The 17,876-nt window shown below is 50.1% G+C and overlaps 1 protein-coding gene across 1 annotated transcript in view; it reads right to left on the bottom strand.

Moving 5' to 3' along the window:
* Positions 1-768: 768 nt before the first annotated feature.
* Positions 769-17,876, bottom strand: part of WNT9A (Wnt family member 9A) — a 53,529-nt gene continuing 36,421 nt past the window's right edge. The window contains exons 2-4 of the mRNA XM_042043927.1: positions 17,094-17,353; positions 12,522-12,784; positions 769-2,528 (exon numbers count right to left, since the gene is read on the bottom strand). Coding sequence (XP_041899861.1) covers positions 2,055-2,528; positions 12,522-12,784; positions 17,094-17,353 — 997 coding nt within the window. The 3' untranslated portion in view covers positions 769-2,054. The remainder of the gene's footprint in view (positions 2,529-12,521; positions 12,785-17,093; positions 17,354-17,876) is intronic.

The raw sequence follows: 17,876 nt of genomic DNA, 5'->3' as shown, positions 1-17,876 counted from the left end.
TTCCCAAAAGCTGCGAGACCTTCCCGGTGCTTTACCGGGGTGGAAGGTGGGAATTCCATGTGTGGATTCCACCTCCTCCTCCAGCATTATCCCAACCTCCAGAATTGTACAGCAAATAAAGAAACACCAAAAAAGAGACATTTTGCTTCACTTTGCAGGACCATGGTGCTATTAAACAGTAACACCCTGTCCCTCCCCATGCCCCCACCTCAAGATTTGATGCCAACGAGGCAGGCTGGACTGCAGGTACTTGTTACCAAGAAAACCCAAAATCTAGCTTTTCTCTTCCCAGTAGATGCACATGAACAGCTTAAATATTAGTGGCTACAATTGGGGAGGGGAAAATTAAAAATTAAATAAAAATAATGAAAAAAAGACTTTGAAAAAGAATGGTCCATCTTGGGAAATTGCTCTCATTTCGTTTTGCTAATTTTTACTACTGGCTGAAAATGTCCTCTTTTGAACACCAGATCAATGGCTTATAGAAACTTGGTGGAAATTGCTACTACTGGACAAGCAAAAAATTGCTACCAAAAATCAAACAAAACACCCTCTGCTCCCCATTTTTTCCTCAGAAAGTTTTGTTCAGGCATTCGCTGGCTGCCTCCAATCCACTTTTATATGAAGAATATTGGCACATCAAGTCCTGGATTGTAAATCTCCTCTTCCCAGGGAAAAAGAAATGCTGGAGGTTGCCATGTGTTTCACAGCGTTGGAGTGATCAAGCCCTGCAGTCAAATTTCTGGTTTCTCTCAGGTTGTCTCTGTGTTGATTGGTTATTCCAAATCCACGAGTTTGGTAGGATTTAGCAGACGTGTTTTTAAAATACAGTTTTCGATCTAGTGGTTAAAAAAAAAAAAAAAAAAAATCATCTTAAGGTCATAGGGTTTACATACAGCTTGTGTCATGTACCACTGCCATGGTTTAGAGTAAATGGAATGATGACCTAGGAAAGAAAAGTCAGCTCCTCCAGAGGTCTGATCCAGGCCACAACGGCTGCTCCACAACGCAAGACAGCCCCGGGTTCCAAGATGCACTCAGATTTCTCTTGTTCTGCTCAAGAGAAACACGTCCAAATTCAGCTGGCGTAAGACTCAATAAGTTCCAGTTGAGATTTCTGAAGCAGTTACCACAGGGTGAATTCCATCAGCAAGAGGTGGGAAGAGGAGAGAAAAATAAATCATGCGCGAAGTGAAAATGAAACAAAAGTATCTAGTGGTTTAAAAAAAAAAGAAAACCAATTAAATTTAAGACAGCGATAGTGCTAAAGAACCTGCATTTGGGGGAATTGTTTTAAATAAAGAACATGGGATTGGACTGAATGGGACAGGCACGTCTGGTGTTCTGCTGTCTTCCCAACCTCTTTTCTTGGATCTATTTCCATCTGCAGCGTGGTGGACCCAACGTTTTCGAGCTGTACTTGGTGACAACGCACGCGGATACGGAGCTGTCATTAAAGAGCTGATGCTCCCAGCGGGTCTCTTTGTCAGAGCCTGGTTTGCTCCATGTGCAGAAACTCCACTGGAAGAACCCATCATTCCCTATAAATCCCTCTCCAGTTTTAGGAGAAATAAGTGGCCGCTTCCCACGCTCAAAGCAGAAAGATCTTTTGTATCTGCTCAGCTCTCTAAGCAGTTGGGTGAGCTCCAGGAATAAAGAAGTACAGGATATTTATGCCAAAGGGAATATCTTAGCCCAGGAGTTCATGGAGGATGGCTGAAACAATGTTCCAAGGAGAAATGATCCATCAAACTGCGTAGACGACGAAGGTGAAGGTCAACTGGTGTCTAACCCCAGTGTGACAGGCACTTATTTCCACATGGTTGGACCTCATGAAAATTCAGTCTACAGGAAAAACAAAACAAAAAAACAAAACAAAACAGAAAAAACCAAAACAGCAACACAGCTGGGTCACCTGTACCCTACAAAGTGCTTATGTCTCAACACAGCTTCCAGATCCCAGAAGGTCAATCAAACCCTGTTTGTCTCCATAGGCAGTTCTCCAAGCTGGCCCGTCCCCGGGGGTGGCCGTGCAGCAGAGGCCGCAGGTCGTGTCAGTCCTTGCAGGTGTAAACCTCCTCTCTCTGGGTGCACTGCTTGCACTCCACGTAGCAGCACCAACGCACCTGGCACTGGCACGGGCGCGTCACCACCCGGCTCTGCGTGTTGTGCCCCCGGCCGCAGCAGATGCTGTCGCAGTTCTTGTCCTTGTAACACTTCCGTCCCGAGGTCCCGGGGGAATAGCGACTCATCAGGCAGAAGCTCGGGGAGTCGTCAATGTAGACGAGATCCGTAGTCCTTGGGATTTGATCGCTGTGGCCGGGGATGGATTTTTTAGGCGGGGAGATGTCGCCTTCCCCCGTGGCCTCGTTGGTGGTGCTGCCCACCTTGAGCGAGGTCTCGTACTTCTGCTTCAGCTGCTTCCCGATCTCGTGGAAGGGGGAGAGCTGCCTCCAGCACGTCCGGACGGTGCAGGACCCGGACACGCCGTGGCATTTGCAGGTGGTCTCCACACCGGCTTTGATGACCTGCAGACACACACACAGCCCCAAAGAGAATCAGTCATGGCAGAAGAAATCAAGACACCAAGTAAAACACAACATTTTCTAGAAGGCGCTTCAGGGACACAAAGTTGATGACAATACAAAAAGTATCTGTTGGAAGCAGACGGAAAACACATCCTACAGGAAATACTTATTTCAAAAGGCTCTTAGTTCACTGATCATGACATTTACCTGCAAGAACTTTGCTTAATTGGCTAATTAATGATACTACAAAGGTGTACAAAGATTGTCCAGTGCTGCCACTCACTGTGTACGTGGAGATCTGAAACTGTGATGCAACTAAGAGATGAATACATATTTTAACACCTGTTTATCCTTGTCAAGAGTAAGTATAAGATATAACAAAAGTGGAGGAAGTTGGTTTGGTGGAAACGGGTGGGGTGGCACATGCTCCAGAGCAGGAGCGTGGACAGTAGGAACCTTCTCCTTACCACAGTACCCCAAACCCAGGTACAAGCAGAAGCAATCTTTGTTTAGCATCATCAACTGACTGATGCTAAACAAAGGATCCCATCCTTTTCAAATCAATGAAGTACAGTTCAGAAGCTGCAATGAAGAAGCTTCACGGCACAAAGCCACATCCATCTCCTTAGAAACAGCATTGGAATGTTCCAGCTCCCCTTCTCCAGAGAGAGATTTACACCTGGGATACCTCCATGGGCAACACGAGAGCAGAGATGTTATTTGGACCGCCACAGATACCCCACATTTTGTCCAGATTATAAACACAAATTTATATTTCTAATTCTCCCTCCCTGCCCCCTCCCCAAAATTAGGTTTTATTTTGACTTTAAATGGGTAAGGTACAACCACCCCTTAAAACAGCCAGGTGAAAACAGAGTTTGTTTTACAGAGCTGGGTTCTGACAAGGTCCTGTTGGAAGTGCCCTTCCTTTGGGCATCTACGGTACGTAAAAAAGAAGAAAACAACCTCTCCCCATGCCCATGATGGCATCTGCCTACGTTGTGGCCTCCTGACAGCAGAGGACTGGCTCCAGTCCATTTCCTGACCAGCCAGTCCTTAATTATTTGGCTGCACAAATCCTGCCGAGCCCCATGTGTGACCATGCAATAGGTCATGGACTCTGAATTGGGGCCTGGCCCAATTGTGATATTCCAGAAACATTTTTAGAAAGACAATATGCATAATACAGCCTTCAGCAGAGCCCGTCCAATGGTCACACTTCATTCCTGGGACAGCCAAGACCTTTGCAAGTGCAATCCAATAATACACAGTAGCATTCAAAGCGGTGACGGGTTACAGGGGGAGATGTGTTGCTGGTTATAGTGCTCAGCTGGGATGGCTCGGGTAAGGGCTGTCACGCTTTGTGTGCCAAAGTGTCTCGCCAAGTCCACAAGAAATCCCACAATGTCAGACAAAAGCGTGCAGAACACATTTCAACACCGAGGGGGGGGAAAAACCCCAACCCTCACCCGCGCCCTCCCTTGTGTAAAGTCCCGTTCCACTGCTTGTCCAGAAGTGAGAGCTGAGTTCGTGTGAAACAAAGTTCCTCCACCTGATTTCATGCCCACACCATCAGCAAAACGGGCAGAAATTGCTGGGATACTTGGGAAAGGGCTGCACACTGCAGTCATTCATCAGTTCAGGCTTTCCTCAACCCTTCCTCCTCCCCCAGCGCATTTGCATCTGCTCCACCTGGAAAAGGCGACAACCCGTATTGTACAGGAGTTGGGAAAGCAAGAAACCAACGGGAACTGGCTCAGCTTGTATTCATGCTCCTGGACTTGGAGCTGACTGAACAAGACAGGGTCATGGAACTCAGGAAGGGAACCTGGAGCTGGTGCTGTTCTTGTCAGGAGCCACCTCTCCTGAGCTCCATGGGAGAGCTGACGTTGCAGGAGCACTGTGGCCAAGGATCCATGTGGGGCTGGGGGATACAGCCCAACACGTGTTGGAAAACCTGATCCCGATGGCTTGGCAGCTGGCTGATGGCAAAAGACCTTCAGTCAGGTATAAGCATGTAGGTTTAGGCACTTGAAGCACACCAGACAGCCAGGGTTGACCTCACCCAGGCAAACACTTGAGTTTAAACACCTCAGTTTGAGAAACACCTCGGAACTGCTGTCAGAGTCAGGGGAGCCAAAGCAGGAGAGGACCCTGCAGTCAGGCAAACACCTGCTCCACTGAACAGGTCTCCAGGCTCCACTGACTGTGCTGAGCACATCTCCATCACCAACAGGAGCCTGGGGACCTAGCTCACATAGAAGCACCTCAGTTCCAGGGGATTCTGTGAGCGGAACCCCACCCTCTGGGCGAAACTCAGGTGTCTAAATCTCACCACCTTGCACTAATTGAGGTGCTTCAAAACATTCTCCTCACAACAGCTGTCCCTCCAGCAGCATAAAGGTCTCCCAATGGTTACTAATAAGTATATTTAGGTAGATTAATTCTTTCTCCTCATCTGGACTCAAAGTCCCTCATGAATCCCAGTCTGGATTTCCCTGACTCGTTTCTATCTCCTTGTTAGGCAGTGGCTGGGACAGCTCTGGTGTCACGAACCAGTGGACCAAAGCATCAAAGGTTTCCCTTGTCCCCATCCCCATGAATGCACCAGTTCATGAAACCCAGCGTGTGGGTTTTCATATGGCTGCTGTGCAAGCGCGGGGCATCCCAACCGCCCCGTAAACTTTCTCCTGGAAGGACCGGGAAGGGCTCAAGAATGTTACGAGGCAGCAAGAGTGAAAATCCTAGAAAAATTCCCTGCCCAGGCAGCCTCCCCTGCTGCTGTCAGTCATGCTGCAGCTCCTCGAGGCGCTGCGTGATGGGGAACTGCTGCCTCCAGGCCCCAACCACCCACGAGCCAAAATGAATCTTGGCAAAACCCTTCTGGTTCTCGTTCCGCTCCCCGGCTTCCACAACGACCTCTCCTCCTCTTGTTGGGAGCGCCTGTCAGAGACACTTAAATCCAGCTCATTTCTTCAGGAAGCAGAGCAAGACTGATCCAAGTCAGCAGGTTGCTTGGAGCAGTGTTGGAGAAAGCTTTGCTGGCTGCATCCTGGGACAAACGTCTGGATCATGCTTTCAAACCTGGAGGTGCTTCCAGGATAGAATAATGTGGGGTTTATTCCCAAGAAGCTCTTGGGTACATGAGGAAGAATAAGGTTTTACCATGTAAAATCATGATTTCAAGAGCTGTAGTAGCTCCTGCTTTCTTTTCATCACAGTTCAGAACCTGATTTACCTCCATCCTACACAGAGCTGCACCTGTTCTGAACACAGCACTGAATAATCACTTCATCTACACCAAGGACGTGGCCACCTGCAGAATGGCTCAGCTTCAATCCAAGCCACAAAATATTTCATGCTCCCCATGGCCCCAATTCCACAGCTACCACACAGCAGCAGGGTTGTAGTAAGTCAGGAGTAACAGCAACAAGGAGCATCCTTTTTGTGTCGTGTGCTGTGGAGAGCTCCTGCCGTGAAAACAAAGCCAAAGACAAGTGGTGGGTCAGGGACGGCATCACACATGGAAATTCTGTCCTCCCACTCTCCTCTGAGCAAGCACCTGGTTTGGCAGCCTCAAACAGAGCAGTCTGGGAGGAAAATAAGGATTTTTGAGCTATTTAGCTTGACTTAGGGACACAAATTCCCATTGACCTTGCTGTGAGAGCACCCAATACTGACAAACGCAGAATGAGGAAAACACAAAGCAAGACAGAACCATTTTTTTCCTGGGCTTTGCGGCTCGGAGGAGATCAGATAGCGCTGCTGGACTGCCTTCCCAACTGGCTTTACAAGGAGCCACAGGGAAAGGGGATCACAGCAGAGCATTGCTATGCAACATGTAATCCTTCCTCCCAACAATGGTGCGCTGCGAAGCTCAGACTAAGTGCCCCCGTCATGATCAGTCTCAGACATGCTGCAACACACAATTTCTCAGTGTTTTAGCTGAAACGCCGAGGACAGGATTCCCATTCATTCCCAGCTGGGTCACGGGGCTCTGGCGGTGGTTTTCAGACAACTCTTGTCTGGGCAGCAGCAGGCCAGGGCGGACACCCAGCCGTGGGAATTCCTCGCTTATTGCTCCGCTGTCGTCATGGCTGGGCTGCGGCTCCAAGGCTTCAAACCATTCGCTATGGTTTGGGACAGAGGAGGCAGCAAACCCTCCTCGGAGGCAGCTCATCCAGGGAAAAGCCTGCCCTGGCCTTGCCTGGCTTTGGAAAGGGCTTTGGGATGCTTCCCCACAAATCCAATCCCTTCCATCCCCCGTACGCAGAGCCCTCTTCAATTTAAATAGGCTTAGTCATTCTCTCAGCTCAAGTATTAATGTTTATTTGGACAGCAGCCACGGTCCCCACACACAACCAGAAGATCAGACTTGTCCCTTCACACTGGCCAGTGCCATTGGCTGGATTATAAAAGTTTCACAGATTGTTACAAGTTTTCCTTTTACCTTGTTAAAAAAAAACTTCTTTTCAGCCTGTTCTCAACCTGCTTTTTCAGAACAGTTTTCCCCTCCCACCACCCCTCCTTCTTTAAAAAATAGGAACACTCATATTTTAGTGACATAGGTATTAAAATACAAACATTTAAGCATAGAACAACATAACCCTACTTAAAATTGAGAACTTCAGAAGTATTTTCCCCATGCTCAGTATTCCTAGCATGCTTCCCATGCTAAAAAAGCTCCACATAAACAACCAACTGCAATCACTTACGGGACACAGCAAGCAACTTTTTTCCAGAGTATTGATTTCCAGACCTAAGAAAGGCTTTGGCTGAGCCAATCTCAGCCTGAAAGGAGAGGAAAATCCAGAGAGCATGCCTGGGCATTCCTACCTGTCATAACCTGCAGCAATTAATACCAGTGGTGGCCCTGAAAACTGATCTGTACATTAAGAGCTCTTCTCAGGCTGTTATTTGCTGGGTTTGATTTGTACCTTGGTAAACATGCGATGCCCCATTTCTCACTGCAAACACATCCCTAAAAAGCTGCCCAAAAGGATGCTTTGTGTCTCTTTTTTTTTTTCATGAACCAAGTGGATTAAGCTCCAAAACAGCAATGATTACACACCGTGAGGGCACAGCAAAACCTGGAGCTCGGCTGGAATCACACTAACGAGTAGGAACTGTGTGAGACTGGATGGTCAGTGCTTGTAAACACTGTCTCTGCAACGGGAGAGTTGTGCCTCCCTCCGCCTGTGTGTGACCTTTAGGGAGTCACTTAATCTTTCTGGGTCTCAATTTCCCCCCTCTGCCGAACGGAGCTCCAGAAATGAAGAGGGTGGCATGCTCTGATAACGTGTTATGTGATAGCCCATGAAGTTCCTCAGACAGATGATAGCTGGGCAAACATCTCCCTGATATGGAGAGCGCATCTCCAGCCCTCCAGAGAGATCCCTGCCAGCACCGCCTGGGGGGGGGAAAGCCATTCCTCACATGGAATTCCAAAATAAGCAAGTCAACAGCAAGGGAAAGTGCAGGCACCTCCCACTATCCTCTCCAGAGCATCCCAGATGGTTTCAGGTGTAGCTGTCTCAGGATGGGTCTGGACTTGAAGCCTACAAGAGTGACAAGGACCATGGCAGGGGGTTGGCGACCTTTAAGGTCCCTTCCAACCCAAGCCGTTCCAGGATTCCATGATCCTTCAGAAACACATGGTCTGCACAAACCAAAACATCTTGTGCAAAAACACAGTGAAGCCTCATGAAAGGAACCAGCTTCAAAGCACGAAACTGCTTAGAGGGAGACCTTGTTCTCCATTTCTGCCTTCCCATAATTTTGCCTTAAACATGCTCGACTCTGGAGACAGCTGTGGTTATAGCCAGACTTCAGGCAAAGGCTCACGTCCCTCCTTCTGGAAGGATGAAGGAAAAAGGCACTGAGAACATGATAATTCTTTTTTTCTAGGGTAACAGCAGCCCCCTTTAATTGTGCCCCTTGGATCTGTAAGACATGCTTGACCAGACATACCTCTGGAAGAGGTCAGCACTCCTGGGATTAAGAAACTTAGCAACGCTCCAGAGAGGGAGTTGGAAAGTCATGTTTAATGATACTTCGCTGAGAAACTGGGCAAATTTAATTAAAACATCACTTACTCAAGCCCAGTGGAACTAATTGAGTGCTCTAATATTCCGCCTTTTCATTAATGGGTTACAAAAGAGGGCTGCACTTGTGTGTACAAGGGGGAAAAGGGGGGAGGATGGAGAGAAGATGAGAGCTTTAGCGAGGCTGCCTGGGCTTCATTTAATATAACTCAGAAACTTCATTGCTGGCAACGGGCCTTTAATACAGTTGACTTCTCCCCCATCCCCTCCACACACACATCTCCCCCCAAAACACCCTCTCCACCCAAGACCCCTCGGAAAGAATGGCTGAATGAGGGAGAGTAGATCTGGCAAAGGAAGGGAAATTGCTTTTTTAATAAGTGGTCTATTCAGAGCTCCTGCTTTTCAATAAAGAGAAGGCTGGAGAAGTCCTGGTCTAATTACCTCATCCTCACACTAGACAAGCTCGCCCTTTCATTAACCACTGAGGTCATATCATATAACGTGGTGAGCCACCACGGGCACAACATGTTCAGTGGTTATTTCACTGGTGGCAGCAAAATTACAGGCAGCCCATCAAGGTTGTAAAAAGCAGAAGTAAAATCATAATTGAGAACATCTACCAAAAGATACTAAAACTAGGCGGGATAGGATAATGTCACCCTCGTAGAAATACAGGGATTGTTTGCTGGTGTGACACCATGGAGAAACTGCTGTGGTGATCAGGAGGGGAGAGGGGTGCTTGCCAAATTAGTCAGTCCGGCACAGATCCTTTTTCTACTGGGTCTCAAGGGACTATTTGTGTGTTTTGCCATGGTTGGGAGTAATTAGACGGGAAAAATGACATGTAAAGGATCAGTGAGGGACCACCAAGCTTGTGCTGTATCTTTAGTAGAGACTTCTCCGCTCCCGCAGCGAACACACACATCCACACACTGCAGCAGCTCCAGTTCCAAACTGTTCAGCTCCAAAATGGCACAAATCAAGGCTGTCTGCACTCCTGTACTGCCTTTGATCCACCCCAAATCAAATCCAGATGAGTTATTGTTTTCCAATAACCACTCTAGGTTAGTCCAAAGTGGTTTCAGACTGCTGCAGTCACTGGGTGAGCAAACCCTACTCAATGGTTGCAAAGTCTTTACGGCACGAGTTGGTTGGTGAGCAGCTTCTCTGAAGACAAACAAAACATGATGAAAATCGTATTTAACTCACTACCTTCCTCGAGGAAAATATCCATAAACTCAGCAGGAACGCAGTAATGTCTGCTGAGCAACTCTCATCCTCTGATCCCCGGACTCCCAGTAGGACCAGGAGGAAGGACAGAGATCAAACCTGGTATTAATCTACACCTGAGAGCAAGCAGTGCCAAAGACAATCCATCCACCACACCAAGAAGGCCAGCGCTCAGGCTTCAAACTGGTTCCAGCATTTTGGAATCTGAAGCAAGCACTGCAAGCTTTGACCTGGTAGTCACAAAGTCAGCCTGGATCCTCGTCTCTGATCATCATCTTAGCGACACAGCGAATTGTGCCAGTGCTTTAAGGCCACGTATCCCGACCACACAGATGCGTGTTCTCCTGATCTTCAACCACCACCCTCCTGAAAGCTTCCTTCTCCGCATTCCCTTGTTCCCTGCCTGGCTCCCCGCTGGTGCTGTGAAGCTGGTGGGCTGCTTGGCTTGGCTTTCAACCACGCCATGGCACAATGAATCATTCCAGCAGCACAAGCAGAGAAATCATTTCAACTGCTGCTGCAAACAGGCAAAGGAAAGCTGTCAGACAGCAATCCCAACTCGGCAGACACGTTGTGGGTGGACGAAAATAGGAACGCTGGATCACTGACCTGCAGCAAAGGTCTGTGACTTGGATTGCCAGGAGGGCTCTCAGTGTCTGGACAACCGTCACAACTGTTACTCAGCTGTTTAGCTGCAGATATTACACTGTGAAACCACTGCCAGTGCCCAGAGCCCGCCTGTGCCAAGGGAAGTGGAGGCAGAGGATGCTGGAGAGTCCTGCATCTTCCCCTGGGAGCTAACTCGCAAGGATCAGGACACAGAAGGGAAGGTTCAATCCCTCCGGCTGATCCTTGGGGTTTGTTTAGCTCAAAGTCACGCAGTGTAGAGCACAGATGATAATTAAGGACACAAATCCTAACTGCAGGAGTGGCTGCAGCCATATGGCCATCCTGACTGCAGCTCCTGGGATTGGGAACACTGGGAGTTGGGCCAAACCCATCAGGGAGGTATTTTAGCCCCGCCACTGTGGGTGGATATTCATGGAGCTACAAGAACTTGCCAGTGGCAGCTAAAGCCACAGCCCTGAAGGTTTTGATGAGACTGCAGTGTGTGACTCTGGAAGGAGAGGAGAGCCAGGACATCTCACAGAAACATCCAGCACGGAATCACAGCCTCCCTGGGCCACCTTCTCCATTGCCAGTCCCATTTGCCACACAGTCAACCCCAAAAGGAAGGGTTGAGACAGAGAAACCAACGCAAGGATTGAAACAAATTCCATCACATCCTGCAAAGCCCGTTCCACACGTCAAAGAGCTGCCACAGGAGTTCAGAGACACTGAGCCCTTTAATCCAGAGCAGGAAAGCTGTCAGCCAGAACCAGACACCAGCTAAATCCAGGATATTTCTAATCCTGATCTCAGCGCTGTCTAGGAGCATCTGGTAGTGGGGAGAGGGGGAGACATTTTGCTGGCCAGCCCTGGCTGGTGGCATTCCCCAATGCCCCAATTCCGTCGCGAGGAATGCCATTTTATACATAGACACAGCAACAACTGAGCTGGGGTGGCCATTCCTAGAATGCACAACTGGCTGGGCTGCATTTGCCTGGGAAACTGGAGACCCAGGTCCCCCATCCCAGCCCCAAGCCTGCATCCAATCACACAGACAATAACAAGGCTTGAGGGCTATTTCTGGCCTTACAGTATGTTCCCCTCGGAGGTTGGTGCAATGAAACACTGATCCTAAGCACCTGTGCTGGCCAATCTGAGGGATTTTCGTGTAGGAGCAACTCTAGGCTAGGTACGGCCAAGCAGATTATGGGAGAAGGTGGAAAGCCCCTTCCTTTCCCCCCTTGCTGGGATGACCCAGCACTTGCAGACACTTTGTCCTTTACATCAGCCACAGAAAATGCTGAGCTGGAAGGGACCCACAGGGATCATCGAGTCCAAAGCCTGGCCCTGCACAGGACAAACCCAAAAAATCACACCGTGTGCCCCAGAGCATTGTCCAAATGCTTCCTGAACTCTGGCAGTCCTGCAGGGAAGGCCCCAGGCAGCCTCACGGAAGGTGTAAAGAGCAGGAAGAGAGGATAAAGATGGGAAAAGAAAAAAAGGGATTCTACAACCAAGCAGTGTCTTCTGCTCTAGGTGACATGGAAGGTTTCTGCCAGAAGAAAAAACTGAAGGGACTTTTCAGTCTGAGGTCAACCAGAAATTATTCTCTCCACCCTGGTTCCCTGCCAGGTGTTTCTCCAGCCAGTTTTAAAGAAACCTGGCCAAGGAGATGCTACGCTGTCCACACTCTACTGAACTGCTGAAAGAGAAGCATCCCTCAAGGACGTGCTGTGGCAGCACAAATCCCTTCCTCCGTGTCCTACCTCATGTGAGCCTGAGGAACCTGTCTTTCCATCCCTTTGTGGTGTAAAACCCTCTCGTCCCTGTGGGAAACCAGCATCTTTGTCCCCACCTCACATTTCCTAGACCTGGACAGTCCCACTTCTTTCCCTCTGCTCCCTCTCGAACGGTTTTGCACAACTCTTGAAGCCACAGTGAAAAACAGGGCATAATCCCTTAACTCAGACTTCTCCCCTCCAGAAGGAGGATCACTCCATTCATTTCACATCCAACACTCCTATTCCACACCCAAGAACAGCATTATTACCCCCAAAACCCCACAACAGTGTGACCTCCCCCCCACCCTGCGCCGCCCTCAACGCACCTTCATGCCCACCAGGTTGTTGTGGAAGTCCACCCTGGCTCGCAGGTCCTTGTTGGGCTTCCTCCCCAGGAACTCCTTGACGAACTTGTTGCTGTATTTGAGGTTGTCCCCACAGCCTCCCCACTGCCAGGCCTCCCTGTTCTCCAGGTCGGGGGCCTCGTCGCAGGTGCAGCGCTCCATGCGCCCCGCGCTGCACGCCTTGGCCATGGCGTGGGTCAGCCCCGCCGAGGAGATGGCGTACAGGAAGGCTGTCTCCTTAAAACCTGCAGGGACAGGAGGGAGAGGCTCTAATTGCAGCTTGAAGAAAGGAAAAAACCCAGGAAATGGAGGCAAAACCCGTTGCGGGAAGAGCGAGTTGTGTCACAGAACAGTAGAGTGGAAGGGACCACATTGGGGCATCTGGTGCCACCTCCCTGCTCCAGCAGGGCCATCCCAGATCACAGGGCACAGGATTACATCCTGACAGCTCTGGAATATCCCCAGTGAGGGAGACTCCACAGCCTCTCTGGACAATCTGTTCCAGTGCTCAGTCACTGCACAGGAAAGAAGCTCTTCCTCAAGTTCAGGTGGAATTTCCTGGGCATCAATTCCTGCCCGTTCCTCTTGTCCTGTTGCTGGGCACCACGGGGAAAAGCCTGGTCCGTGCTCCTGACACCCTCAAAGCACAGTAAGCTCTGTGTGCATCACTGATGGCAAAGAGGACACGGGGAGGGCAAGGAATGATGGACAGAGGTGGCACAAGCCAGGAATCGGGAATGCCCGTGGAATCTGGCCAGCTCGGGGGCTGTCACTCTTTGTCACTCACAGACAGTCTCTGCCTGAAAATGGAAAGAGTTGAGCAAGAGTTGGCCCATCCCCAGAAGCGTCCAAGGCCAGGCTGGATGGGACTTGGAGCCTGGGACAGTGGAAGGTGTCCCTGCCCATGGCAGGGGGTGGCAGTGGATGAGCTTTAAGGTTCCCTCAAAGCCAAAGCATTGTTTGACTCCATGAAGAGCTGGACGGGACATGGAGGTCCCAGTGCTGCTACCAAGGGGATGCCAAACAGCAGGAACCCAGCACAGACTTCCAGTCCTCCTCATTCTTCCCTCTCCTCCTGAAACAAGTCACTAGGTCCTACCCCAGACCAGCAGAATTGTTGACAGAAGGCACCTGAGGTCTGGGAAGCAGGAGATTCGTCACCCGACACAGCACCTCACTCCAAAAAAACAGTTTGCACCTCAAACCTTCTATGCACAGCCCTTCTTTACACCTCCACGCTCACCTGCAGGGATGTGACAGCATCCACTCCCCCGCCAGGCAAACTGACACCCAGAGGGAGCCACGGTTCCAATCCAAATTACAAAAGCCAGAAATAAAAAGCAAACATGGCAGTATTTATAGCTGCCCATTCTCCAGCTATGGAAGCCATAAACGACTGCATATTTGAGATGCAATTCCAGAACGGCTTTGGATGGGACTCAAGAAATCCCCCACTCAAAAATAACACAAGTGGATGGTGACAGTAGGGGATATATCTGTGAGCTGGTGTGTCAACCAAGGACATGCAGAGACACTGCCAGGTCATTTTTGGAACTGTTCCTTGGGAGGTTCATGATAGACCAAGCAAACTCATGTGGCCATTCCCAGAGTCTGCCTTCCCAAAACACTCCCAGGAGCAGGAAAGGCTGGTGAAAATCCAGCCCAGGAGACTGAGCTTTGGTCCTCCCAAGGGTTCTGAGGTTCTAATTCCTCCCAGCTTGTGGTAGGAATTATCCAATCATTCTACTGCTCACCTGGAAAAGGAGAACAGGAATCTTTTCCTCACTAGAAACAACGTTAAAATACAAAAAGGTTCAACTCCACACTCACTGAGGACACTGCAGAGGGTGGTGAGAGTTAAAATAACAAATTTTGTCTTCTCCCTGAAGTCAGACTACATCCTCTGACACCCCAGAAACATCTTCAACATTACAAACACTTCACTGGAAGTGGTGAGAGAAGTCTTCACTTAATTCACCCACCAAAAACTCATGGGTATCCAGCTGACTCCACTGGGTAGAAAATGCCTTCTAAGCATCTCTCATCCTTTGCAAACTGTTTTTTCCAGGTTATACCTTAGGTCAGAGTGCCCACATGCCTGTCAGAGGGATGCCACTACCAAACACAGATATTCCCAAGCCTCTGTGCTCCTGGATCGGAGGATTCATGCCACAGCTACACAGAATGAAGAGGTGCCAGAGTCCTCAGTGGGGTGGGCTGTGCAAACCCTGCCCTGAAGGTCTGAGACACTGCAACCATGGCATGGCTTGGCTTGGAAGGGACCTTGAGATCCATCTTGTTCCACCCCCTGCCATGGGCAGGGACCCTTTCCACTATCCCAAGTTGCTCCAAGCCCCATCCAAGCTGGTCTTACACACTTAACTCACAGCCACCAGCCTTAACTGATTAATTAGGCAGCCCAGATCTCCACCCTGCTTGAAGCCCTCCTGATTTCAAGCTCTGAATTTGGAGTGGTTGTGGAATCCCAGCAGAAAGTCAGCGCCGTGTGGCCACTACGCATTCCAGGCCTGACGGAAAGCCAGGAGGAGCAGCTCATCTGCCAGCTTCTCCCTTTCCATCAGCTCTGTCTCTGCTCCTCCCGCTCTCCATCACTGAAAGCTTCCCAAATTCCCTGTGCCCATCAGCACAGGGATCATCTCACCCCCAGGCAGCTCCCAACCAGCTCCATGTGACATTTGGCTCTGGCCAGGTTTTAAAGCCATCTCCACCACGCACTATTTGATTGCACCAAGATATTTTGTAACAAGATAATGAGCTTTAAATCAATGCAGGCATTCTAAGCCCCAGTGCATTGACAGTCTGCCGGGCCTGGCTATCCAGTTTCAGCCATTTCCAAAATTGTGCACGGGTATCCAAAGAGGATAACGAGTCCCTCAAACAATCCCCTGTTATTTTAAGAAACGAGGCTGCATCAGCCCAAGTTGCAAACCAGCAGCCAGGGCTGGTCTGGTGACCGAAGTGTAAAAGCAGAGGGAGAAACTTCTAAGTTAAAAAAAAGTGGTTTGGGGTTTTTTCCCCCCCGCCTTTTTCCTTTCTCCCTGCAGTGGTCCTGGAGGGGAGGAAACAAGCCCTCAACGATGAATTTGGGAAGCCGTGTCCTAGTGGGGTGATACATGGGAGCCTTTGCCCTGAGGTGTCACTTGCAGCAGTGCTGAACCAGGAACCAGCAGCTCCTGGAGAGGAGGAGGAAGATTTACAGGGCACTGTGTTACAGCACGGCAACAGTACCTGAAGGATTTATGGCACCAGGGGAGGGCAGAGATGCTGCAGGGATATAAAACACGGGGGAATGAGACAGCAGCAGAGCCCTGCAGCCCTCAGAGCTCTCATTTATTACACAGGCCCCTGACAAGGGCTGGGATGGGGGGGATCTCCGTGGGGTTTTAACTCCAGCTTGCTCCGAAGTGCCCCTCGGCCGGGGCTGCCCAGGGGACAGGCACGTCTGAAGGAACGAGCTGTGGCCTCCAGGTGTCAGCATGAGAAAGTGCTTGGCTTCCCCAAGGCACCACTAATCCAGGGACTCCTCTGGCATGCAGGGATATTTTTAAATGTCTTGCAGCTCTGGCTGGACCTCTTGGGTTTCATAAGGACTTTCCTTGTTTCCACCAGTCAGTGACAGTGCATTAGTTAAGCCCTGGTGCTTCTGAATTACTCCTCCTCACTTATTAGCCCTGCAAACCTCTGCTCTTATCTTTAAAGACTTCACACCCTGACTTTTCCAGGTCCAGGCCCATTGCTGAGTGTGGGACTTCCTGGAAGTCACTAAAGCCCTGGAGACTCTCGCATGCTGTCTGTAAAATGCTGCTGCAGCCTGGAAATAAGAACTGGATTTCAGAGGGAGGGTGGAGGAAACTGGACTAGACATGGTAGCACAAAGAAAGGAAAAAATACCACCTGAACCCCCAATACTCCTCATTTCTGGCCATCTCCACCTGCACTGCTGGGAAAAGGTGTGGGAATCACCCACTGCTCACATCCAGGGCAGTAACAGGACACAAACATTTGCAGGTTTTGCCCGGTACTATGACAGGGCTCCCCTTGCCCTCTCTAACAGGACAGCACAGAACAGTCTGGTTTGTCTTGTTTCCCTTAAAATGGCCTTTTCTCAACTTCTTTCCTGAAAGACCGGCATAATAAATAGGGACAATAAATAGGAAATAAATAAATAAAACAATAAAGGAAGAGGGGACTGCTTTGAGAGCTTCCAAACCCTCTCCTCCAGCAGCAGCTCAACTTCCAGCAGAAATGGGGAGAAAATGTAGCTCCTGGCTGCAGAGACCTGCACAAACACCTCCAGCCTCCAAGGAGAGCAGCCAGGGCCAGCAGTGGGAAGCAGGCAGGGCAAGCCCATAAATTACCCCCATTAGCACATTCTTTGCCTGCTGCGCCCTTCCAGGGATGAGCTCCAGCCTCGCACAGAGCTCTTTGTGGACCTCGGGGGAAGCACCACCAGCAGAGGACACCCCAGATGGACCACCAGGGAAGGAGATGAGCGCAGGGGGTGCAGAGACCCCCCGAGACCCCCAGACTCACCTCTCTTGAGGAGGCTGGCCCGGTAGCGGCCCTCGAGGGTGCAGTTCCAGCGCTCGAAGCGGAACTGGTACTGGCACTCCAGGGCGCTCATGCTGATGGCCTCCATCAGGGTCTCGGCCACGCCGGGGTCGCGCCGGCACATCCGGCGCTGCTTCTTCTCCAGCTTCAGGCGGTCACACACCTTGTAGTGGGCCTTGACGGCTGCCTCCTCCATTTCCGAGGTCAGAGGGAGGATGGTCAGGGGTTCGTTCCCCGTCAGCCTGCCGAGAAACAGAGGGGCACTGCGGTGAGCGAAGGGAAAACAAAAATTTCTAGCAAGAAATTCTCCCCCGTGAGGATGGTGAGGCCCTGGCACAGGTTGCTCGGAGTGGCTGTGGTTGCACCATCCCTGGAAGTGTCCAAGGCCAGGCTGGACACTGATCTAGCGAGTGGCATCCCCACCCAGGGCAGGGGCTTGGATCTAGACGGTCTTTAAGGTCCTTCCAACCCAAACCATTCTGGGATTCTAGGAAATCCAGCCCATGGTAGAAATAGGGTCAATGATGGGATCAGGATGCCCTGGTTGAGCACTGTGGACTTCATGTCTGGGCCAGCAGCGATTTTACAGTGAGGCTCCTCACAGTGCGTGTGCAAGGTGGCAGCAGGGAAAAGGTAAGAGGAAATACTTGGATTTATGCTCCCTACCAGCTCGCACAGAGCTTGTTTGGACATAAACCCCTGGCCACCTCCACCATAGGACTGTGTTTAAAACTGAAAGTGGAAAGAAATCATTTCAGGTGCCTC

Source organism: Corvus kubaryi, unplaced genomic scaffold (assembly GCF_017639235.1).
Source record: "Corvus kubaryi isolate FWS band 111438036 unplaced genomic scaffold, C.kubaryi_AGA036_p1.0 37398, whole genome shotgun sequence".
NCBI lineage: Eukaryota > Metazoa > Chordata > Aves > Passeriformes > Corvidae > Corvus > Corvus kubaryi.
The sequence above is the reverse complement of the archived record's forward strand: the minus strand, read 5'-3'. Positions and strand labels throughout refer to the sequence as shown.